The following is a 25,491-nucleotide window of genomic DNA, read 5'->3' on the forward strand; positions in this document are numbered from 1 at the left end:
GTACAGAAGAGTACGTTATACTTAAGGTTGTCGGTTTTCGGGTTTTATATTGTAACAGGGAAGTGTTTTATGCCGGGATACACCAAGATTTCACTCACGTCATATCCGTCACGGAAATGACGCCAGTACACCTTTGCGAAGCGACCCGCCAGCAGGACGCCCCTCACCAAGTACGCTCAGAAGACAGCCGCCGACCGGCAAATCATGCTCAGCTGCAGATTTCACTGCACATTTCACTTTGGTGTTTTACCGATTCCTATGACAGTGGATACAACCACAGTTTTTTCCGGGTCTTCGGGATTTTCTGTCTACGCCGGATGGATTTGTCTCGGCCTAAAAAGGTCTGATGTTACAATATTTGTGCACTTACTCGGCGTCTTCGCCCCGGAGGCGCTCATCATCAGTCAGCGCGGCTTGGGCGGTGGGCCTGAAAAAAATACCCGAAAATAGTTCGTCGCACGTCTTCACATTCTGGCGCTTTCTGAATACCTACAAAACAAAACGGAGCTATGACAACATGTACTTTTAGGTAAAACAGGTAGGGTATGGGGATGTCCTAGACACCGCAATTCTGGCCTACACAATGGACGGTACAATTCTTCACGTAAAAGGGTGGCGGATCTTCGAATAGCACAAAAGGCTAAATAACTTTGTTGTAAAAGAAAGGTCAAAACTTTGTAATGTCTTTTAGTTTTTGGACAACAAGCTCTATTTCTTTAGAAATAAACATTTAAGGCTTGCATTTCCTTCCCCAATTTCCCTTTCATGTTTTCGCGACGTGAAGCTGTACGTCCAAAAAAAGATACCAAAGTGCCCTGGACACGGTGCAAAAGTATCAGAAAAGCGAGCCGGCAGCCAATAAGATCGCCACGCCGCTTCCGCTGATGTTACCTCACTTTCTACCACTGTTTGCCGTGTATATGTACGCTGGCAGGAATAGACGATAGCACTCATGTCCACTTTCGTAAATATTTCTATTGGGATTGTCCACCAACGCAAAACCTGTAGCGGAAATCGAAACCCAACCGACGCGTGAGGCAGTGAGACTGACTGTTTGGTCACATTTGCAAAGCTGAAGTCTATGTCGCTGTGAAAACATGTGTTCGTCTGAAGCTGCAAGATTCAGTTATCTTACGTGTACAGTGCCGTATGACATATTTATGTTATAAAAAAAGCATAAAAACCAGCCATATAGACAGTTCCTCTCAAAATTTTCCAGAGCTGCTGTTACGACTCGTACATGTCAACATTAGTCTACGCAAGGAAAACCTCAGTAATATCTCAGGCGAGGCATTAGCACATCACCGAGTACATATGCTTCGTATAATAAGCCTGCACGTTCGATTGTGTTTTACCAAACCAACTTGAAAAAAAAAAAATCGCGCCAATCCACCCCGTGAATGTGGTTGGAAAGCAAAGCTGTAAACGGCACACATAACGATTACCCATGCGACGTCACTTAAATTCACTCACATCGCTCTACAAATGGTAAAACCAGATAGAAGTGAAATGCACTTAAACACACCATTTATTACTTCAAAGAGATTTTCTCGGTAAGGTTAAATAAATGCATGAAGCATGAACGGTTTCTGGTTGAGTTGTATTGGTGTAGCACAAGAGTGGAAACTTTTTTTATAAAACTAAAGTAAGCTCCAACCCGGTGTTAGACGATCTGACTTCTCCGAGATTTGCGGCAGAGAAGGAGGAGGAGGAGGATGAAGAAATACTTCTGTTCTGATTTCTGAAGAGCCCAGAGTGAAGCCCTGGGGAGTGATTCCTTCTTCTTTTGGGCCCATATGCAGTCCGTGCGGCCTGTCCGCTGAAGCTGGGTAGGTAAAGAGGCCCTGGACAGCAGCATCTCCCATTGCTCTTGTTGGGTAGTTGATGGAAAGAGAGGAAGGTGCTCAGGGCTCAAGTCGCACACCCCGATTACGGGGCGGAGTGCTCCTACTTCTGAGAAAAATTTAGATTCAGCGTCGTAGCGATTCGGATGCATTAAGTGACGATGCGTAGGCTGTGGGAAGGAGCCCGGATTGTATGAGCCGTAAGGTAGTTTGTTGTTCTCTGGAAAGGTCAGGGTAAGGCGAAGGCACGGTCTGTCTCAGAAGGCGATAATCCTGGGTTATCTCCATGAACGTGAAAAGCGGGTAACTGTCCTCGTGAGGCTCCATAGCACGGGAGGTAAAAGCGCAGGCTTGTTGGGTGGGCGTATTTGTTGCCCTCCATTGAAGCGTGAGTGGGGGTGGGAGGGTCCAGAAGAGCTGAATGGAACAGTTTGGGGAGTGGTTTTTTAGCACGCGCAGTGCAGGTCAGGACACCCAACCCGACATCTAATTCCAGTAGGCTTGCTGGGAATCGGTGACTACCCTCCGAACCCCTGGTTGAGTGAGAGCCAAGGTGATGGCTGCCTCTTCTGCTGCCGTCATTTCTTGGGTCCTAAGCGAGGTACACGCAAGGAGGTTGGTTCTGGAGGTATCCACGATGATGGCGTATTGCTGCCCTCGATGTATGGAGGCGTCTGTGTAGATAACTGCATGATCCACACCGAGGGTGGCGTTTAGCGCTTGAGCCCGTGCTTTTCGGTGACCCTCGTCATGTGAGGGGTTCATATTTCTAAGCAAAAGGAGCATCTTTAGTTTTAGTCGCCAAGAGTCTGGGAGTACGTCAAGCAAAGTGACATTCTGGGCTGCCCAGCCAATCTGGTGAAGCATGCGGTTATCCACTGAAGTTCTGAGTCGGACCTTCTGGTTAGAAAGATGGCTTTCTATCAGCTCTTCCACCGTGTTATGGACCCCGTGCTAAGCAGCCTCTGTGTGGACGCACTAATGAGAAGACCAATGGCCTGCTCGACCGCCTTTCTAATCATTATATAAGGCATCTCCATGTCTGCCTTGTAGAGAAGGAGACAGTAGGTTGACGTGACTCTCGAGAGGACAAAAGCTTCAATTAATCGAAAGGTACCGAATTCCTTTAGGCCTCGCTTCTTTGTGGCAAGTCGCGTGATCATGTGTATGATTTGAATTATGCTGTTTTTGAGGCGATGCAAGGAGACGTCATTCTTGGTGTTAGTCTCGAGATGTAGGCCCACGATCGTGATGCTGGGGCTTGGAGTGATGGCCTGGCCATCAAGGAGTATTTGAATGTATCCCTTCATTTGGCGTGAGGGCGGACGACAAGAAGCTGTGATTTTTTACGTGAACACTGGAGGCCACCGGCTTTAGCACGTTGGCGTACTAGAAGTGAGATGCCATGCATTGGTGTGACCTTCCTTCAATTTTTGTAACTCTTATCATATGATCAAGGTGTGCACAGGGACGCTAGACGGGCGTGAGTGGTCGCGTGACGCTTTCACGTGGCATTCAGCGAGAACGCAGGGGGTAAACCCGTAGATGTGCTTGGTGAGTACACCACTTGTCTTCTCCGTCTTCGCGTGGGCTCGTAGCTATATCGGTAAGACAGCGGGCTCTCACTTTGTTAGTCTATTAGTTCCAGGTTCGATTCCCGGCGGTGCCAGCAAATTCTTTTATTTGTTCGCTGGAGTTTCGTGGTGACACCAACGGTCGCGAAAGAACCCTTGGGGGGTAGAGGTAAAAAGCTTTGCTTTAAAAAAAAACGCGAATGAAGGGAGGTTAATAACAATTGTGAAATAAACGCACACAATAAAAAGAAAAATTCACGCATCTCCACGAAGTGAATCATGACGAGTGGGCGAAGCACTGGAGATCGTTTTTACCGTAAATCACCCATGACGTTGCCCACTCGCGCATGTAACTGAGTGAGAACCCGTGTGTACAGTATATACGTTTCCAATCCAAGTCATTTTAACCCAATCCAATCCAAACAAATCCAAATCCAAATAAATTATATTCAATTCAATCCAAATCAAATCCAATGCTCCTCGCGCAAGCGCAGCACGGCTCTCCAGGAGCCACGCGAAAATGCTCAACCTCTCTCTCTAACCTTTTGTGAATCTCTCTATTTTCCTAACCTTTTGTGAACCTCTTATTTTGTTCTTGTTAACCTTTGTGAACATTTCCTTCACATATGTTTCGATTTACACGGTGCTATACGTCTCTCTCTCTCTCTCTCTCTCTCTCTCTCTCTCTCTCTCTCTCTCTCTCTCTCTCTCTCTCTCTCTCTCTCTCTCTCTCTCTCTCTCTCTCTCTCTCTCTCTCTCTCTCTCTCTCTCTCTCTCTCTCTCCTTTTGTGAACCTTTTATTTTGTTCTTGTTCACCTTTTGTGAACCTTTTGTTCCCATATGTTTCGATTTACACGGTGCTGTGCGTCTCTCCCCTCTCTCTCTCTCTCTCTCTCTCTCTCTCTCTCTCTCACTCTCTCTATAACCTGTTGTGAACCTTTTAGTTTGTCTTGTTCGCCTTTCGTGAACCTTTTGTTCACAAACCTTTTGTTTCGATTTGCATGGTGCTGTGCCGTGAGCACGGACGCCGGACGGCGGACAAGCCTCGGCCCTAAGGTGCTTCGCCCCTAAAACACAATGTCTCATGCTGAGGGCTTGAGGGCCGCTAATAACGCTGGGTCGTATAAACAACCCAGATGCACTCAACTCCACTCGGCCAGAGTTTAACTGACAAAAGACGGACACTCTCTGCTGGCGTGGCCCCAGTCACGCTGCCAACACCGCTTCTGACTGCGTCACAACTTTCGGTGGTTTGGAAACCTGTGCGGGGTTTTTAGTTTGAGTGCATTCTACTTGCCAGGGCGATCTGGTAAAACCTGGTTTAGATATATCCAATGTAAAATAAATATTATCTGGTGCATGTAAGGCCTCACGAAGTCGGTGAGGTCATTGCGCTTGCAATGAATCTATAACGCCAAAACTAGCCAAGCGGAAATAATATGCGCACAAGACCCAAAAGGCCTGTTTTGTCGCATAAGGCCACAGGTCATTGCTCCTGCAGTGAGCACCTATTTCTTTTGGAGTTTACATTTATCTTAGAGCATGAAGCACAATTGCGCGTCGCTATCTCATCCGGAACCCATTAGGCGCACACGCTTGCCAGTAGAAAACGCGCCCCACACTCTGTCCGGAACAAAAGAGCGGGTAATATGAATTCAGAACTTGCTTTTTTCGTGTCCTTTGCTTCTTGTGCAGTTGGCTGTGGTGAGGAAATGGCCATTGTTAGATACTGAACATATTTGTACAAATGTATGTACGTTGTACTTACAGTTCCTCGAATTTTTGGCTGTGCAAAAGGGGGAAAAGAAAATACTTTTAAGGCAGTGCTCAGGGTTTGCCGAGATCTTGCTCTGCATTAGCCTCGTTACAAAGCAGTCAAATCAAAGAAAAAAACTGCCTTGATTGAGAGTGTAAGTGGAGTTATCCCAAACCTACGACAATGGGACAGACGTTAAAGGGGTCCTGAAACACTGCGAATAAACACTTTCAAATCTTTCTTCTTTTTTCGCTCATCGCAGCAGGTCCATTTCCATTTTCTGCCTTGCTTCTGTTGCGATGGTTTTACAGTGGCTATCCAATATGTTGATTTCTCTAACTGTTAAAAAGCCAGCCAAAAGCCATGACACAGCTTGAATGACGTCATTCGGGTGCGTATAACGCCAAGACCGGGAAGAGAGGAAAATTTTTAACAAGCTTTCAAGGTCCTGATTAGCGTAGAGTTTTCATTTTGGTCTCGGGTATTTAATGACACCCTAGTCTAAGCGCTGGATGCACTTTTTGCCTACGTTTCGAAACCATTTCAGAAAAAGGCAAAAGTTTCAATTTAAGAGGTGTAGGGTTTCATTTAACAATCATTCTTGATAACCTCATGCTTCCTTTTGATGGCTTTTGCATGGAGCTATTCAATGAACCTTACAAAACCAAAAAGGTGAAGGATTCTCGATCGTAGGTATTATCATCAGTTGAACGGTAGCAATTCCTCCAAAGCATGAGCTCTTTTCCAAACCGGATTTTTCTAGTTTTGAACGTTGAAAACTATACCAGCTCTGCTGAAATATACCCATGCTTGAATCTATGATCTGAAGATAGCGGGCTCAGAATTACTCTATTAAAGCGAAGCTTCAGTGTCCTCACTGATGCGGCTATGCGGATCAAGCAGGGAAAGCAGGACCCAGACGTCCGGTTCTCGTGGTGGTCACGGAACACTCCAGCTCGAGCACGCGAGGACTGCCAGCATTCTTTCATTGATCGTGCCAACGACCCCTGCCTTCGCTCGTGTCACCCGCCCATTCTGCAATTATTTCCCACACATTCACCCGCCCGCCAAGAACTCTTTAAGGTTATCTTCAAGAAAGTAGAACCGTTGAATGGGCCACCTGATTTCTTGCCCAGTTGACAGGTGGAGCACACAGGTGCGGGTGACTGAGTCGTATCCGGGTAGCAACTTGGCCCCACGGCCGAGTCTCCAAAACGTTGGGGTGTATCCTTCGTCATGGATTACAACCACGCCTCCGACTACGAGTCGGTGTGGCGGATGTGAGGGCGCTTCATGAGCGGACCGCAGAAGCAGCAGGTATTCGTTCCGCCATCTTTGCCATAGGCACTTTGCGACTTTCTGTCGGTGTCTCCAGCGGCGCCTCGACTCCGAGCTTGTTGACGATGGCTCGAATGGCCGGTTCTGGGCCAGGCACGTGTTCGGCTTGGCGAGCCAGAGGTGAGCCGGAATTATGGGGTGACGTCCGTCAGCAACCGTGGACAGGTACTCCAAACGCCGGCTGTTGATAACCGCCTCCACTTCGCACGATGTGGTCGCCAGTTCCTCAGCCGTCAGGGAGCTGCGCCCAAGGGTACGTCTCAGCGTCTCTTTTGTGATCCGAATCACTCGGTCACACCAACCGCCCCACCACGGGGACTTCTCTGCGTTAATTTACAAACAATGCGCTGCCCGCTGCAGAAGTCTTGGAGGGTGGCGTCAGTGAGGGAGTGGAAAGACTTCGCACAGTGTTCAAAAGCGAGGGCGTTGTCGGCATATACCATGGCAGGTATTCCGCGCCGAGAAATGAAGCGCCTGAAGGCGAGCAAGAAACTTGACGCTGTCATTCCCGTCGTCAATTCCAGGTGTAGAGCCCGCGTGACGCTGCACGAGAATACGGTGACGTATGCTTTGACTTTGGATGGCTCGTTGAACCGCAGAACAGAGGACCGCAGAAGTCGGCGCCCACAACGGATAATGGGCCTGTTTCCGTTATGCGGTCACGTGGTAATGGTGCCGTCGGAGCTGTTTCAGGCGTCAGCCTGCGTCGTTGGCACGGCAACCACTCGCGGGGGGCTTTCTTCACCGTCTGGCGTCCTGTAATGACCCAAAAGCGCGGGCGGATCTCCATTAGCGTGGCTTCTGTTCCAGCATGCAACAGGAGCTCATGGGTTGCCATAATAAGCAGCCGTCGCACTTCGCAGTCGTACACCCGCGCGGATAACGCCTGTAGGGTCCAAAAAGGGTTGTAGACGAATCAGCCGAAGATTCCCCACACCAAGCTGGCTGTTGGATGGAACTTAGATTTCGGCACTAGCGTATGGCGGATCAAGCAGGGAAAGCAGGATCCAGACGTCCGGTTCACGTGGTGGACACGGAACACTCCAGCTCGAGTACGCAAGCACGGCAGACCTTCTTTCATTGATCGTGCCAACGCCCCCTGCCTTCGCTCGAGTCACCCGCGCTTTCCACATTTATTTTCCACAGCCGCTGTACCCCAATACGTCCTGCAGGAAAGCCAACATTCCCTGAGGATGACGAATAATCATGGGTGAAGTGAAAGAAAAAAAATTGGCTCCAATCAACTCTCTGAAGGTGGTTGGAAAGCAAAGTCGTAAAACGACACCCACAACAATTGTCCATGCGACGTCACTTCTATTCACACACGTGGCTCTACAAAGAGTGAAACCAGAGATTCTGCCAGCCGTTACCTGTAATTCGCTGGAGCGGCGTCCCGAACGCAGCAGCAGCGCGGGCCACAGCCGGGCTAGAGAGGCGTACGCCGCCGCTGTAGTCCTGCCGCGCGTCGGCAGAAAAAAACCAGGAGCGTCTTTTGAAGGGTGAAGCAGTGGAACCCAGGCACCCTGATGTGCTATCAAGGGACTACACCACCTCGCGACACAAGCACCGAAACAATTCGGCATGTGAGCTTAGCGATTCCCATTTGTACTGATTTAAACTACTTAGTTTAGTAAGTTTGAGAATTGCAAGAAAGCTGAGGGAACTTTTATAATCCCTATTGATCAGAACCAGCTGCTGCCTTCGCCTTTTGCAATACCTCATAAAATACAACCCAATTGATATTCGCCAATTTAGAAAACGGAGTCCCATTCGTGGCAAGCAGTACGCAAAAGGTAGTGTTTCTCTAGCGGCCAGATGTCTGTATGTGGCCTCTACATTTTGTTTTCTCGCCAGGAAAACCAATCCTTAGCGTATGTTTGCCGTACGACCACATAATTCCCTCGTGTGTGGGTTATGCTGGAGGTACGGTCGAACAAGTTAATCAAGCCGTGCGAAGGCTCGGCGCAATGGATGCGTAGCTGCGCCAAAACAGGCCCAAAACAATCGTCGCTAAAGCAGACGACAATGCCGTACGACCGACGCTACCGCCGGCGAGAAGGACAGCCGCGGCGGTGCCGCTGCGGGCTCTGGCAGGCCTGCCGTGTCCCTCTTAGGGTGTCCGTCCCTTCTCCCGCGGCAGCTTGCGTGGCTTGCCCTGCAAGGCGTCCGAATAGCTGCCGGCGGGTCGTCGGTTGCCCCGCTTGGCCCCAGGCAGCGCGGCGGTTGTTGCCGCCTCGCTGTGCTCCTGTGCTGCTGTAGTAGCAAGGAGGGCATGAATAGCCGCCCTTACGGCGGCCTCTTCTCCCAAACCGTCCAAGATGGCGCCACTCGTTTTCTCGCTGGCCATCCGACTGCTTCGCTCCTGCGCGAAGAAAACGGCGTCCAATTCGTTCATAACGAACGCGGAAAGCGGAATGCCAGCTGGCCGAGCTCACGCTGTGGAGTCTGACGTCAGTCCAGATCTCGCTCCACCTACCGGCGAAGCGTTTTGAGCGTCGCCCCCACCGCGGCGTTAGCATGCTGCAGCTCGACGACCACCGCCGCGTGCTCCACGACCGGGGAAAGACTCGAGGAATCCTCGCTGTCCCCCTCGGAGCACTAGGTCGCGGTCGGGGCAGTTGGGGGGCTCGAGCTCACCTGGCTGTCTTCCGAGAAGCCCTTGATATCGTCCAGCATCGGCACCATGGCGGCCCGTTAATGTTCGTTGTCAGGCTCCACGATCGCTGGCGAGCCCGAGTCCCAAGGGGCAAGAAGCGCTATTTCCACGTTTTAAATAGAACATTTGCGGGAGTGCATGCAAAACGCAGCCGCCATGCTGTTGGCCGTTGGGAATTCTGGTTATGAATAGAAGCCTTCCGTGATCGCCGAGTAGTGTACCTCCGGGCTCTGCTGAGAATGTTTATCTGCTTGTTCGAGTTATCATGTTGTGAGCACACCTGTGCGCTGCCTCCTATATTGTCGCCGTTCTCTTCTTGCCATTCTCTTCTTGCCATTCTCTTCTTGCCGTTCTCTTCTTACCACGTATGTTTGGCTCTTGTGTCTGCGTCGTCGAAACGGAAGAAGGGCTTGCGTTCGGGCTAGTTGGTATTCAATAGCGTTCATCTTAAGCGCACAAAAAATACACGGGCACAGACGACAAGGACAAGCGCAACTTCCAACTGAATTTGATTGAATCAGGGTGAAATATATAGCAGCAAAAAGACCAGAGATACAGAAAAGGTTACGATTATACAGAGATTAAAATAACGGAATCGCTTGACACTGTCCCACACGTGTCAGTCATTACCACGACCAGTTCTTTTTTAAGAACGCTGCCTCCTTATCGGACAAGATATAGAATGTGATATCGGATGTCGGATGTGATATTGTTTCACGACTCTAATCAGCACACGCGTGAGATAGTGGAGACAGCTGAAATGCAACTAGGCGATTTCGAGTGCGTCAGTACGACATCGGTAGCCTTGTTTCGATACGGAGGCAGCGTTCTTAAAAAAGAGCTGGCCGTGGTAAGGAATGACACGTGTGGGACAGTGCCAAGCGATTCCGTTATTTTAATTTCTGTATAATAGTTACCTTTTCTGTATTTCCTGTCATTTTGCTGCTATATATTTCACCCTGATTCAATAAAATTCAGTTGGAAGATGCGCTTGTCCTTGTCCTCTGTGTCCGTGTGTTTTTTGTGCGCTTAAGATGAACGTCGTCGAAGCGGAGTCAACTCTCTAGCAAACCACTCGTCCACCACGCTCTGCATGACGAAGGTCGCTTCTTGAGTGCCTTCACTAATGTAACAATACGCACATAAATGGGAAAAATGGGACGTTACCGGGCAGCCATCACATCCTTTTTCCTCTTTATTTCATGCATTTGCACTTTAACTTCAGAAGACAGTCATGGCCGTTGTTCTAACATTTGATACACGAAGGATTTCTTTAGAATAGCCCGACAAAACCAACAGTGCGAAAAACAAGCCTTACTCAGGTGCGACGGGCTCCCCTTCGTAAGTGTAGCTTTTCATGGTGTACAGGTACTTGGACGCAGATATAGATATATAGACGCCGTATGTGAAGATACAGGTGAGCAACACCATCGAGAGCCAGTAGCCGTTCTGAAAACACAATTTGCCCCCGGAGACAAAATTGATCAATTAACTAGTTATTCAGTGTAAATGAAATCGTAACTATTGAGCGGTACCTTACAGCGCCTTAATGCAAAATGCAGTGCGGTAGCTTCCTTTGGGTTATGCTATAAGGAAGGCTATGCGCGACGCCAACGTAGTATTTTATTGCGTTTTGAACTCCCCTGTGCAGTGCAGATAAGTGGACGTGCGCACGAACTGCAAAAATTACTTCACTGCTCATATGAAGTCGTACGGTTGACTACTTCAACCCACATAGTTTTGTAATAGTGAGACTAGAGGCCATTTTTTTTTCGGCGAATTCTTGCCATGATGGTTAACAAGCTGCGGTACTTAATTATAACAGGTCATAATGCTCTGCATAAATGGTTGATTTTGGAATTTACAGTTTTTCAGGACAGGTTTAAAGCCGGCGCGAAGGACGCTCTTTAGTCCGAAAGCTTCCTTGCCGGGTCCTCCTGGATTTTCTGTTATTCAGCCTTGCTTTATAGGCAAATGGGGAGCCGTGACGTTCAATACCCGACCGACGGCCCGATGGCCCTACATCATAGATTCATAGTTCACACTGAGACTACTAGTTCAGCATCGCGTGCTCCCCATTCAGCGCACAGACGGAGCTGCGTAACATGACGTCATTACTTGCATCTGATACAGCTGTACGCAGATAGCGAGCGAGTCGTCAAATATTGATGAACTACGCTGCTGCTGCAATCCAGGCTTCGTGGAAGCATTAGTACGTCGCGCTTCCCGCACTTCCAACGCCAAGAATGGCCCAAAAGACGCCACTTTATTTTAATTCTATGGAAACACAGGGCGGCATTTCTCGAATCTACGAGCCACGTCACATCCAAGGCTTCAACTTGAAGACTCTAAAATTTTGAAATTGTAGTTTTGCAGCTCAAGATACGCCTCGGTCTTGAGGGGTACGTGCCGTGATCGGAGACTACAAATTTCGACCAATTGGCGGTATTTAACGTGACTTCAGCTTCTGTGTTTACGAGAGATGATGCTTTTCATATCCAAACAAGCACGGAATGTTCAAAATGTCCACTGCATCAATGTGTTCGCCGCAACGTAACTTTATAAAACTCAATCGGTCAGGTTGTCCCCGTTTCGCGCAGCAAACCAGGGAACAAAGCGAAAGCTCTCCCGTACTTATTCACGTTCACCGTCTTCAAGGGGGTTCTGGTTACGGCTGTACAATTGTCACCTTTGATATAGACACGTCCCCCCGTCGGGACAGCAACAAGGTTAGTTTAACATCTCACTATTTTAACATTTCACGCCTATATCAACATGTCTTAGCACCAACCGAAATCTTACCCCAATCCAGCTTAATTTATCTTAATTCATCTTGATTTAGTCTGATCCACCTAAATTCCTGCCGCAATGAATCCACCTTTATCTTAGTTGTTCTTCATCCGCCTTATAATCCCGACTACCAATGACTAGACGATCATTATTATATCCTAATACACCTTGTTAATCATTACTATCAATAATTAGTCAATCATTCCGTAGTTATTAATAATTTATTTTACACGGCTGGGATGCTTTGGTCACTCCGTGCCTTCCTTATGTCGCGAAGGTTTTTAACACGAAAGTGTTTTATGCCCGGGTACACCAAGATCTCACTGACATCATGTCCGTCTCGAAAGTGACGTCGCCACAAAAAGTGCAATTGACGGGGCGGCGCCTGGATTCGAGCCCACGAACTCTCTGGCCTCTGGCCACAACAGGAGTTAAGTGGCGTTCTACCAACTGTGCTATGAACAGAGACATTGACAGCTCTTCGAATGGGCCTCATGTCCTTCCCTATGACTCAATCAGATGGTGCTGCCGTCTGGGAGAGGCGAAGTGAAGTAGCGCATCATGACGCTAATGAGCGCCGACAGATGGCGCCTCGACGCCAGCGCCTTCGTGCACGGAGGACGCAAGTGAATTGAGGCACCCTCCGCTGTCGCGTTGTTCCCATGACCGTTATGTTTTCCAAGCTGCTGTTTCTCTGCGTGTCATATTTGGTTTTGTTGCTCCGGAATAGGCCTGTTATTTTTTTTTTCTTGCATGTCGATATCACTTCTTCTGGCGGGGTCAGGCTCGAGAACCCTTCGTTCATAAAGGAGGCTCCTCTAACATTCAACAGCTCCTCTGAAGGTCTCTTTCACTTTCGTGTTTTACCGATTCCTATGAAAGAGGGATTACCCCGTGGATTAACGCGAAATCACGCAGGAAGCACGCTACTGCTGTTTCTAATCGAGCAAACTGCGAACAGAAAATGTTTTCTCTTTTCTCCTAAAGACGCCGGAAGAACGCTGAAAGCAAGAGCCTAGAATGTTCGAACGGTTCATACACAACGCGGCGTCCACCATTTCATGTGGAGAGCTTCCGCCATGGGTCCTGCATGGCCTATCGCATCGTTCTTTGTTGAGAACAGACTTCGCTCCTTGATATTTTAGTCGCTCATATCAACAAAAGCAGCAATTCGAAATTGTTGCTTCATTAATGCGGTAGTTTTGTTCAATAACTCCTTACGTGCGTTGCAATAATGTTATACCAGCTATACAGGCTATCCGGTCATACGGGCTTCGTCCGTAACATCTCTATACAATCCCGTGCTGATTCTCGGCCCGTAAAATACTTAGTGCTTCTTTTTCTTAAGAATATCGCCCGATACACGACACCAAGTCGCGTGAGTAAAATCTTGTAAGCTTCTCAAATAACTTCGAGTGGCGCATTGTAAAAAAAACGTTTTACCATAAAATCAAGCATTCCATTGCACAGGATCTGGAATCCCTCCTCGAAAATGGAAATAATCGGGCCGCAGCTCCCAACGTTGTCGAACTGGAGAAAAAAACACAGCAATGGTTACCGCCTTTGTTGGCACGCACTCCATGTATTCACTCCAACAGTTATTACGCTCCCCCTCTCCTTCCCCAGAAAAACCTTTCACAAATTGGGTAGAACATGTATATAATTGAGAAGAACTGGACGTCGGCAGGGCATGTAATGCGAAGGTAAGATAACCCTTGGTCATCAAGGGTAACAGAGTGTATCCCTCGAGAGAGAGAGAGAGAGAGAGAGAGAGAGAGAGAGAGAGAGAGAGAGAGAGAGAGAGAGAGAGAGAGAGAGAGAGAGATAAACATTTATTGAGCGAAAATAGTTTAAAAGAGCGGGGTGGCCGCCGGCACAAGTCTGGCGGCGACAGTAGCAGCTCTGTCCACGAGTGAGGCTTGTACTCGCGGGTCGGAGCTACCCAGCGCTCCCTCCCGAGTCCCACTGCTCGTCAAAGGTTATTGAAGGGAAGGGGTCAAGAGGGCAGCCCCACATAGACTGGGGAACTGTAGCACGGATACCACACGCGGGGCAGTATAGGTGACGGGTACAGGGAGGGATGAATGTGGTAAAATATCGCCCTGCAAGGGAGAGTGTGGGTTTGCAGGAGTCGCAAGAAGGCAATCGTGGCAGGGGGCGGCCGAAAGTTAGATGGGCACAAGAATCAAGAAGTTTGCCGGGATAAATTGGTCGCAGTTAGCACAGGACCAGCATAATTGGAAATTAATGTGAGAGGACTTTGCCCTGCAGTGGGCGTAGAGGTGATGATGATGAGGATGATGTATATAATATTATAACATCACAGTATCTTTAAATTTTGTAAAATCGTACTTACGAAAAGTCCCTGTTACGCCAATCGAACAGTCCGTCAACCTTATCACCCTTACTACCCGCCGCATTACTGCTCCTTTGAGGCTTCTGCACACGTTTTAGCGCGTTTTATGCTTTATTAACGTCACCATCATCATCTTCATCAGCCTACTCAAGTCCACTGCGGGACGAAAGTTTCTCCCAATGGTCCTCCAACTGCTCCTGTCCTGCGCTGCTCGAGTCCACAGTTTACCCACGAATTTCCTTATGACATCCCTCCAACAGATTAGTGGCCATCCCGCTCTTCCAGACCCATCTCTCGGTATACACTCTGTTACCCTAATTGTCCACCGGTTGGCGGTTCACCTCACTGCATTGCCAGCCTAAGTCCATTTCTGTTTCTTTACTTGTACTATGATATCTTCTACTCGAGTTTGTTCCCTGGTCCAGGTAGCTCGTTTCCTGTCCCTGAGTGTCACTCCTAACACTATTCGTTCCATGGTCCGTTGAGTCGATTTAGTTTGCTTTCTAGTTGTTAAGTAAAGCGCCAAGCTTCAGCTCCATTCGTCATAACGGGCAGTATGCAGTGGTTGCCACCACTAAGAGCATATGCACGCTAGAACCACACTTAATCGCTAAATTCCAGCGCCGTACATTATCAATGCAACAGTTCTTTCTTGCCTCATGCTGTAGCCATACAGAATACACTACCCAATGACGTAGCCTCGTGCGCTAATCGCAAAACATATCGAAAAAACTAAACAACGAAGTTAGTAAGCTATCAACCTTCAGGTGATAAACCTTCAGAATTTATACTGGAAACTCCGCAGTTCCCGTTTTCTTTTTCAGTTCATCATGTTTACATCAGTTTCTCGCTATTCCTAGCAGATGCTCATTTTTATTGTGGTCTTTTTTTGGTTTTGATGTTGTCGCTCTGTATAATGCTATACTTCGCCGCAGACCCCCCCCCCCCCCTTCCCACGGCTTACCCTACTCTCGGAACTTTTAGGAGCAAACTACCTTTTAGGAGTAACAAACTCGCAAACAGTACTCTGTATTGTTTGTGAGTTGAGTCACAAATTTTTGTTGTATTAGTTTGTTTGACTTAGCACGTATCCTGCACTGCCAGGCACTGTCGTCCAAGCCTTATGAGGCTTTGCTAGACCTGATCTCTGTACACTTTTTCTTCCTGTTGAAAATTAAGTAGTATTAATATTAAATGAATCGAAACCAATTATGTTTTAGCGCACGGGTTTTAGCAAGGGCTGTCAGAAAAGCCGTAAAGCACTTACATCGGCGATTGAAAGTGAGATGTCGTTCTTCAGGTCGTCACTCTTTCCCAGCGTAAAGTCGAGGAACGACTTTGAGACAGGTTGACGAAATACAGGATTAAAGGTCGTGCCAAAAAAAGGTGGGTTTGCTTGAAAGTCGTGGCCGGATAACAAAGCGGCTCTTACCTGACTAACCAGTTCCTTAAATTCGTGTCTGTAGTTCGAGGATAAGTTGTGAAGTGCTAGGTCATCATCGATATAGCCCTGAAAAAAAAAATAACGGTAAAATTTCAGGTCACTTCGTGTATGAACGTTTCGATATTTGTCAAACCAAGCAGAGATTCGTTTTTCTGTCCCGGCGAGCGCGGGACGAAAAAAAAAACACAAAAGGGATCAGGTCATGTAAGCAGGCCGCGGAGCACAACTTCCACGGTACTTACTTCTAGTTGTTTTATGAACTTCTCGTTGTTGTCGTACTGTAATCAAGGGAATGAAGCGCAAATTGAAATGCGACCTTTAATGATGGAACAATTACCATGAGTTTTGTCACAAAAAAGATGGTGCAAATGTCCCGGCCGTATTGGTAGAGGGACCAAGGCCTTCAACAAGCTTCGCAGGTTAGTTAGGAGATGGCATGCAACTGTAGTGACGCCAACGGCGTCAACGCCGGATTTTCGTGAAACGGATCATGTATAAACGGGCCTTAACAATACTTTTGAAGTGTTACGAGGGGATGAAAATAGCGAGAACATGCGCTTCGCGTTGGGCCCCAACCTCAGACGATAAAAAAAATGGCTGTGGCTTAGCCCAGCTAACCTTGGATATGCAAAGCAAAAGCTTGGCTCAGTCTGGTTGAGTCTTCGTTTCGCTTTGTTAAACCTTTGATTTAGCTGTATTGCCGACCACGTCTCAAAGCCGTTCGGTTCCGTGCAACGCTCACGGGAGGAGGCCGGGTGAACGCACCGTTCCTCTTCGCCGTGCGCGAGACGAGTCACGTAGCCCGAAAAGACCCAGCGCCGCTGCATGGGAGGCTGCGGGGGGTGGTCGGCTGCCTCGGCCGCAGCGGCGGTGGCATCCGCTGTCGGCGCCCGTAGCAGTGCCGCCGACAGCGGTCCCGGCGAATCACACGATGTGCTTCGAGGGGTGTGTCCCCGGGCGTGTGTCTCCGTTCAAAAGGTCACTTTGCGCATCCACCTCGAAATCTCTGGACGAAAGTAGTAAAGCTGTGTTTTAAAACACGTTCGTTGCTCTCATAAACTGAGTTACGAGGTCGGTGGCATTACCAACCGATTTCTGGTGTATTTATGGGCTTCTACGTCTGTCCTGCGCTTGCAGGTCTTAGTCAGCGCCTCTTGGACTACTTGGAGAAAAGGAGACTTTTAGGGGCGAAGCACCTTAGGACCTCGCTTTGTCCTGGGCTTGGCGTCCGTTTACACGATGAAGCGCATAGGCGGGGAGCATTGGATTGGATTGGATTGGATAAAGATGGATTGGATTGGATTGGATTGGATTAAATTGAATTGTATCGAACTGGATTGGATTGGAATTGTATATACTGTACACACACGTTGTCACTCATTTACATGCGCGAGTGGGCAATGCCACGGGTGATTTACGGTAAGAACGATCCCCAGTGCTTCGCCCGCTCGTCATGATTCACTTCGTGGAGAGTGCGTGATTTTTTTTTTTTTTAATGGGACTTTCTATGTCTCACTGATGGCGTATGTCCCGTCAAAAACACCACGCAGGAAAGCCAACTTTATTGGACGTTGACGATCATCGGGACTCAAGGGAAAGAAAAAAAAAACGCTTCCCGTGGTACGAATCGAACCTGGGTCCCTCGCGTTACGAAGTCGATATATATCTGATCACGCTATTCCGACAAGGTCGAGGCAGTTTGGATTTGGCGATGGGAGTATGGACGAGCAAAATAAGACAGAAACATCGTGCCTCCATTCCGTTTAGCACTACGGTGTTTGAACGCGAAGCTTTCTTCGTGCAAAATCAAACGGCGAAGGGCCGAAGTCAAAGCCGCTGCGGTAAAAAGTCCTAACTGCAAGCGAGTAAATGTTAAAGCTCAACGTGTCAAAGTCCAAGCTGCCTGCGTGTCAAAATCCAAGCTCAGACGACAACCAAGGAATGCCTCACGAGAAAGCTTCCCGTTCAACCATCTTCGCCATCAGACGGAGGGATGCATGATCGTCGCTGCCTTAGTTCACTTGGTTCAAGCGTGTGCGACTTGATAAGATCAGTCAACAATGCTGTAATCGTCTTATGCTACATGTCGATTAAATAAACGGGCCAGAGCCGAGGCTCTCGCTATGCACGTGGCTTAGACGCTTCTGGAGAAAAATGAACGCGGCTGGAGGAAAATGAAGGTCTCTTCCCCCCGAGTTGTCGAACCGGGGCTGGCTAAGGTGCGTAAACGCTACATACACTTACATGCGCATGAATGCACTAGCGGCGCCTCAATTCAATTGGTAAAAGCATCGGACGAGTTCACCGACGGTTCTGTGTTTATTGATTTTCTCTTTTTTTTTCTATTTTACTCCTCACCATTCAAGCTCCGCACATTTACACAATACACAAACTACCTGATACTCTATGCCTTCCTTGGCGTGCTTGGCTATATAATCTCGTGTCTCGGTATCAGCTCCGTTACAATGATTTCGCACTAGTTGTGGGTTCGCATTGCATTTGAGATGAGCTCCACTCTTTTTATTAATTTTAGCTGGGTATCTGCCACACGAGGTCGCTCCCAAATCCAAGGTACACGCTTCATATCTCGAAGCGCCACTTCGATCACTATTTTCATGGCTCGTTGTACCAGCCCAAGATTTCTTTCAAGGAACCTAGTAAGTCTTAAACTTTCTGCGCCCAAAGTCAACACCGAATGCAAAATGTATGGATTGGTTGTATGATGTTATTTTTAAAGACAGAGGTAGCCTGTAGCCTGCTGTTCATTCCTTTCGGGTATTTTCCGAGTGCTGTCCAGACCATAGTAAGTCTACGCCTGGCTTCCGTCTCGTAATTTGGATCGGCCCCAAAAACATTCCCAAGATAATTATACTGACCAACCTGTCAACCTGTTCCATTATTTCATTGCCTGTGATGAAGGGGACGCTTTCAATATGCTTATTTAGATTAATTTCGGCTTACTGGTATTTACGTTTAATCCTATGACAAGGAGTGCTGAGCAAAGTTGACAAAGCATTCTTTGCACGTCGTTTCCCGAACCACTGAAGAAGACAATGTCAGCCGCAAATCTCAAGTGGCTCAGATATGCATTTACTCCTCTCTCTAACTGCTCCCAATCAACAGCCTCCGATGGCAACGCCAGCTTTTCAGCTCAGTACCCCATTTAATCCACAGGCATTAAGAGTATATAACTTCAAAAGCGACAAACTGCAGGTGCCATGCACGCGTAATCGCCGTCTTCGCTGTTCATTTCGCCGACTGAGGCGCCGCCGTGGCGGCCCACTGGACTGCCATCAGTATCAGAGAAGGCTAGCATTTTTATATTGATTCCTGTTCGGTCTTCCCGATACAGCTGTGCTCACTTTCTGAGCCTATCGCTACCAACAACTTTCTCCCTTTTAAGGTAACCCACATGACGTTTGTTTGACTCATCTTATCTCATTCAGTTGCCCGATATGACGGCATCGGTGACGGTGTTGGATTTAACGCGGATTCAGCATGCAGAAACTGCCGAATAGTGGTTTGCCGAAGTTGGTACACTGACTGACTTACCTCACTTAAGTGAAGGGATCGCAGGGGTCCTGTCTCGATTTATTGTAGGGTTTAACGCGCCAACCCAAGGTAGGCGATGAGGCGCGCCATAGTGGAGGGCTCCGGATTAATTTTGATCACCTGGGGATCTTTAAGGGGTCTTGTCTCAAACTTTTTTTGAGCTATTGCGGTTACCCCCCCCCCCCCCCCCCCCCAAAAAAAAAAAAAAGAATTCCTCCTTTTCCGAGCTCTTAATGCTCGCACTGCATGCATAATTCGCGTGTCTGCGTCGCATCGATCATTAAAACGTGGATTTTAGAAGTAGTGGCGATCCTGAGAAACCTGGGGAGATTACACTGGATTCGAGCAAGGCAAGTCCGCTCCGCGGTGCTACCGAACGGCTTCAGCGGAATAGTGTGTTCCAGGCTCCGGTGTGGGCAGCCAATCGACACCACAGGCCAGCCGCAGATTAAGGTTGGAGCTCGGTCGTGATAAGGGAATCCAAACGGGTTTGAGGTGAATAACTGCGGAGAGGAGTTGGCTTATACGCATCGCCGCTAGGAATACTCATTATCACTTAGCCGTTGAAACTTGCAAATTGAGATGGAAGACGAAGGGTCGGAAGAAACGATTATGCCCATTTGGTAGGCCACGTAGCCCCAGAGCCCCACTGCGCATAGGACTGCAGCAGGGTTTGCATTTGTGAAAGTTGCTATATCACTTAGCGAAAAATTACACCAAGCCCTAAGTCGAATGCCAGGAAGCTGTGGTGTACGAGATCCCTTTGGAGCCCTGTGGCAAATCGTACGTCGGACAAACCGGGCATTGCATAAACGACCGGTTAAGGGAGCAGGCCAACACACTGAAGACTGGCACGAGCAGCATGCTTGCTCAACACGTCAAGAGTTGCCGATGTACACCACAGTTCGAGAAATGCAGTATCTTACGAAGATACAAGGACAAGCGCACGCGTGAAATCTGCGAAGCGTTTGTGATACACGAAAGAGAAACCTTGTATGTAAGCGCCCCGTCATCAGCACTCCTGGAAAAAGAAATTTTGTACTTGCCGAGAGAGAGAGAGAGAGAGAGAGAAACTTTATTTGAGCCCCATGGGGCTAGTCTGGGTGGCGGGTGACCGGCGGTGGTAACCGGCCGGTGACCATTGCAGCTCGCTGAATGACCTTAGCCTGGACCTCACGGTCCGAGCTGCACAACGCCTTCGCCCAGTGCTCTCCGTCTGTGAAGGGGGGGAATGGGTTTTGGGGGCATTGCCACATGCAGTGGTCTTGGGTATCGAGGGACCCGCAGTCGGGGCACAAAGGGGTGGGGTACAAAGAAGGGTAGATAAGGTGAAGTCGATATCGGCAGGGGAGTACGTGTGTCTGGGTGAGTCGCCATAGGCGTTCCTCTTCGTTGGAGAAGGTCGGAGCGGCTGGGGGTAGTTGGCGGCGGGAGAGGCGGTAGTGCGAGGTTATGTCGTTGAAGGTAACAAGTCTGTCGCGGGCTGATAGGGCTCCGTGGAAGGGCTCAAGGCCAGGACCAGCTCGGACGGTGAGCTCTCGAGCGGCCCTGTGTGCTGCCTCGTTCCCCCCCACACCCGCATGGGCCGGAGTCCATACCAGCTCGACTGGGGTGGTGGGAGAATTTTGAAGAAGGATTTTGAGGGCCAAAGGCGAGATCATTCCTTTGGCGAAATTTTGAACGGCCGTTTTGGAATCGGAGATTACGATGGAGGGGGGCGGCCTGAGGGTAAAGGCTAGGGCTACTGCCGCCTCTTCCGCGGTCGCCGGGGAGTTAGTGTACAGAGTAAGGGAAGCAAGCGGAGGGGCGTCAGGGCCATTAATGACCGCTACCGCATAAGCTTCACGGCTCCTGTATCTCGCAGCGTCGACGTAGACGGTGGAGGGGGTGATTGGGTACCGCTTGGTTAACGTCCTCGCCCTGTGCTCCCTGCGCGCTCGATGAAACGTCGGGTGCATATTGCGCGGGATGGGTCTAACCGTTATTAGCTCATGAATGTGGCTGGGAAGGGGAATGGGCGCGTCGATAAAGAATGGGCTGTCAAGGCGCAGCCGTCGGAGAAGCATTCTGCCTGAGAGCGTGGCTGTGAGACGAGTGAGCTGACTCAAGAGATGCGCCTCAATCAACTCTTCGGCGGTGTTAAAGACCCCAAGTGATTCAAGGCGGGCAGTGGATGTGCTCTGAGGTACCTGCAGCGCTGTTTTATAAATTTTCCTAATTAGACAATTAATTTTAGCTAATTCGGTGGGCGAAGGTAGCAAGTAGGGAAGAGAGTAAGTGATGCGACTAATAATGAAAGCCTGTATCAGCCGAAGGCGCTCTGCCTCTTTGAGCCCCTGATTTCGGGTAGCTATACGACGTATGAGATTGATAGTTTGATTCACCTGAGAAGTGAGGTGTGCTATGAACGTGGTGTTAGCACGGTTGCTCTGTATGTATAGGCCTAAGATTTTGAGGCATTGCACCTGGGGAACGGGCTGTTCGTGAACTCGGATTGTAATGTCCGGAGGAGAAGTGCCTCTGCTGGCACGTTTAGCAGGAAGGATTAGTAGCTCCGTTTTCTCCGGTGAGCATTCAAGTCCAATGCCACGAGCGTAGGCAGCGACGACATCTGCTCCCTGTTGAAGGGTATCCTCAATGTGCCCATCACTGCCCCCGGTCGTCCACAAGGTGATGTCGTCGGCATAAAGACTGTGATGAAGGGATGGTATGTTATTCAACTGCTGGGGGAGATTAATCATCGCTATATTGAATAACAGTGGTGACAGGACAGCGCCCTGCGGGGTACCTATTGAGGGTAGGTGTATTATGTCAGAGCGCAGGTCGTCGATCTGAAGGACTGCAGTGCGATCGGTGAGGAAATCGCGAATGTAATTGTAAGCACGAGCCCCCGGGGCTAAGGCTGTCAGGTTTTGCAGAATGGCTTTGTGGGAGACTCGGTCGAAAGCCTTTCGCAAATCGAGGGCGAGTATCGCTGCAGAGTCTACACGAGACTGGGGAGTTATAATGTCGTGCTTTAGTTGGAGGTGAACGTCCTGAGTGGAGAGTCCGGCCCGAAAGCCGAACATGGTGTGGGGGAATTGTCCTGTGTGGGTGAGATGCTGAACCAAGCGTGCGTGAATGACATGTTCAAGGACTTTTCCTACACAAGAGGTGAGGGAGATGGGCCGGAGATGCGCGAGGTCGAGAGGCTTGCCGGGTTTAGGAATGAGCGAGACCTTTGCGTGCTTCCATTCGGGGGGGATGGTACCGGCTTCCCAGTGATGGTTGTAATAGCGCGTTAAGATCTCGATGGATTGATCATCCAGGTTGCGAAGGAGCTTGTTGGTAACGCCGTCTTCACCAGGTGCCGAGCCCGGGCGAATTTTTATTAATGCGGCGCGAACCTCCGAAACCGTGATTGCGCGGTCCATGTCTGAGTTTTCAGAGCCCCGATAGCGTTGTCCATTGATAGCAACTATGTTTTGTTTGTAAATAACAGCTTTGTTCACTGATCATGCGCACGGCTACTCTTCGAAAATATTTTATGTATATATTTCGTTCTTTGTAATCAAATAAACAGTTGTTATGGAGCGCCTGTGTCGTCTTTTATTTCCTTCGTCCGGTATGTCGCGCTGTTTCGTTAAATGGCATAGAGGACCACAGCAAGGCGGGTGGCATTAGCACCATCTTTTTTTCCGGTACCGACATTTCGGATGCTGTTTCGTGACAAATTATACCTCAAATGGCGCACAACTACGCAAACGTTTGGCCGGTGGTTTTATCAATTAATGTTCAGCCGCTGTTGTGCGGAAAACATCGCTAATTTCTTACCTTGAGGTCGACTTTGTTCATTTCTTCCTTCAATTCCTTGATCACTACCGCCCGCTTTTCGATGTCGCTTCGGACGCCATCGATGTTCAGTTGGTAGTGTCTCGCCATGTCAGTTTGGTACTCCACGATTTTCTGAAAAAAAAAAAAAAGAAAGTTGACACGTTACCAACTGCTTGTTAGCCGCTGCGTGTCATTTTCTACACTGCGTGCAAAAGCTTGCCACTTCTGCGGGTACCTAGAGCAAGGAACAGCGAGGCCGAGTTGGAACTGTTCCGCACTTACGTCGAGAGCAGCTTGAAGGTCTTTTGGCTTCATGCCAGCAAGCCCACCTATGCCGACGTGGTCTTTGCAATACCTGCAATAACGGCCTGTTAATCAAATGGCTATATTCAGAAGCCCAAGAAATTTCGAGCATACCATGAAAACAGTAAAAATACAATCCAAACAGTGTGACGATAATGTTTCCGTGGGGGTGAATGCGGGTAAACCAAGTTTTGAAGGCGATAGTCTTTCTTGGGCTACTTAAACGCAGAAATTGTGGTCTGTTTGTATGTCTGTGTGTCTGTCTGTCTGTGACTCGATTGAGCCACCCAACCAAAGTGAAACGGTACCTGCGCTATAGTATTATATATCCACAGCCACATCTAAACGTCCAAGTCCGGTGGCAAAGTTCATACTTGCCAACGTTGTTGAACAAGAACAGGACATTACGCAAATATAAGGCAGACAATCAGTACATAAGTGATATTTGCACAGTTCCTCTATGAAAAACAAAAGTCCTCGGATGCTTGGCTTTTGCGATAGCAAATGAAAAACTACATCAACTACAGAAAACCGCCTCCTGCTGTTGCCCGCGCTACTATAGCTGCTGGCGGCTTTTAAGAAATCAAACGGCAACAGCAACGAAAGGTTCCTCTATAGATAGGTACCACGTTCCGCTTGGAACACTCGTTGAGTAGTGCAACGTGGATCTATGAACGTTGTAGTAAGGTGCCTCGACACGCGCGCGTCTCCGTCGTATACGGCAGCGCTGGCATCGAGGCACCCGACTTGGAGCAGTGAACGGCGATAAATTTAAATTTACTTGAGCAAACCTATAGCGTGTTATGTTGGGAGGAACGAGACGAGAGAGGAACAGCATGAGAGGCGAGCGGAAAGAGAAGGGAGGCATTTACTCGGCAGAGGCGCCAGTCGACTATCGTCTTTCGTCGACATTTGCAACGAAAGGAGCAGATACGCGGCCAACTGTTTCCTCGGTTTTCTCGCGGAGAGCGTGCAATAAACGCGTGCCCAATGCCACCGCAAGGCAAAGCACAGCTGCTGCTTCGCGCAGGTGGTGCTGTTAGCGCGAACGCGCGGGGAAATCGGCTGCAGCGAACACATCATAGGATGATTTTATGTTGGCACGCGCCCACACTCTTTCCCGCTATTATCTCCTCATAAACCCTCCCCTCCGAACGAATGAGCGATTAGACGCTTCCACACCGCGACGGCACGAGGCGCTGGTTTGATCGTGGCCGAGATTGAAGGAGAAGTTGGCTTTGCACCTGAAGTACTACAGCTTTCGTACTATAAGCCAGTGCATACACACGTAATATGTACAATATGAAAGAAAAAAAAAAACGAACTGACGAAAAATCAGACGATGAACCAGTCATGCAACTGAGAAATGGAGAGGCATTGCATTGTTGAGGAAAAATGATATCAGTGTACAACAAATGCCCTTCCGCACTAAGATATTGATGTCAATAATCACAGCATAATCAACAAGGATAAATTATTTTTCTGAGCACCGATAATCTCTTTTTGAGCCTGTTCTGCGGTCACAAATGAAGCCTCATAAGGTTGAGCAAGAAAGCATTGGAAGAGCAGCCCGTTAACGAGGCTCAAAACTGGGGATACGAAATTGATTGATCATCAGTTTTAACGCACTGACGCTACACGGGCGATGTGGCGTGCCGTAGTGGAGGGCTGGGGATTAATTTTGACCTCCTGGGGATCTTCACACCTCCCGAAATGCTGAAGTTGGGTCATGGTAAAGTCATTGCGCCACTCGGCAGTATTTCACGGGTTCGATTCTCGGTTACAGCGGCTGTGTTGTGGGCATAGACATAATTGAAAAAAAAAAAAAAACACGCCAGTATACATGAAAGTTCCGCACAGCACTGCGCTGTTAAAATTAAACCGAAGGCCTTCATTACGGAGATCATTTCCTATGGTACCTCACGCGCATTCGATTTTTCCTAAATTGCTAGCTGCGTTTGAGGCTGCGATTGGTTTCGCTATACCCGTGGAGGAATGCACGCCAGAAAGGCATGGCATAAAGGTAACTTTAAAGCCAAAAACACGGCCACGCATCTCTAAAGAA

The 25,491-nt window shown here is 48.7% G+C and overlaps 1 protein-coding gene across 1 annotated transcript in view; it reads right to left on the reverse strand.

Moving 5' to 3' along the window:
* Positions 1 to 366: 366 nt before the first annotated feature.
* The window catches only part of LOC144152536 (uncharacterized), an 80,801-nt gene continuing 55,676 nt past the window's right edge, over positions 367 to 25,491 (reverse strand). Inside the window, exons 8-16 of the mRNA XM_077683831.1 lie at positions 23,406 to 23,478; positions 23,124 to 23,255; positions 15,747 to 15,824; positions 15,582 to 15,650; positions 13,402 to 13,488; positions 10,487 to 10,617; positions 5,187 to 5,204; positions 5,085 to 5,117; positions 367 to 427 (exon numbers count right to left, since the gene is read on the reverse strand). Of these exons, the coding sequence (XP_077539957.1) occupies positions 367 to 427; positions 5,085 to 5,117; positions 5,187 to 5,204; positions 10,487 to 10,617; positions 13,402 to 13,488; positions 15,582 to 15,650; positions 15,747 to 15,824; positions 23,124 to 23,255; positions 23,406 to 23,478 (682 nt within the window). The remainder of the gene's footprint in view (positions 428 to 5,084; positions 5,118 to 5,186; positions 5,205 to 10,486; positions 10,618 to 13,401; positions 13,489 to 15,581; positions 15,651 to 15,746; positions 15,825 to 23,123; positions 23,256 to 23,405; positions 23,479 to 25,491) is intronic.

This window comes from Haemaphysalis longicornis, unplaced genomic scaffold, assembly GCF_048455015.1.
Source record: "Haemaphysalis longicornis isolate Haplotype H1 unplaced genomic scaffold, Haemaphysalis longicornis Haplotype H1 scaffold_9, whole genome shotgun sequence".
NCBI classification, from domain to species: Eukaryota; Metazoa; Arthropoda; class Arachnida; order Ixodida; family Ixodidae; genus Haemaphysalis; species Haemaphysalis longicornis.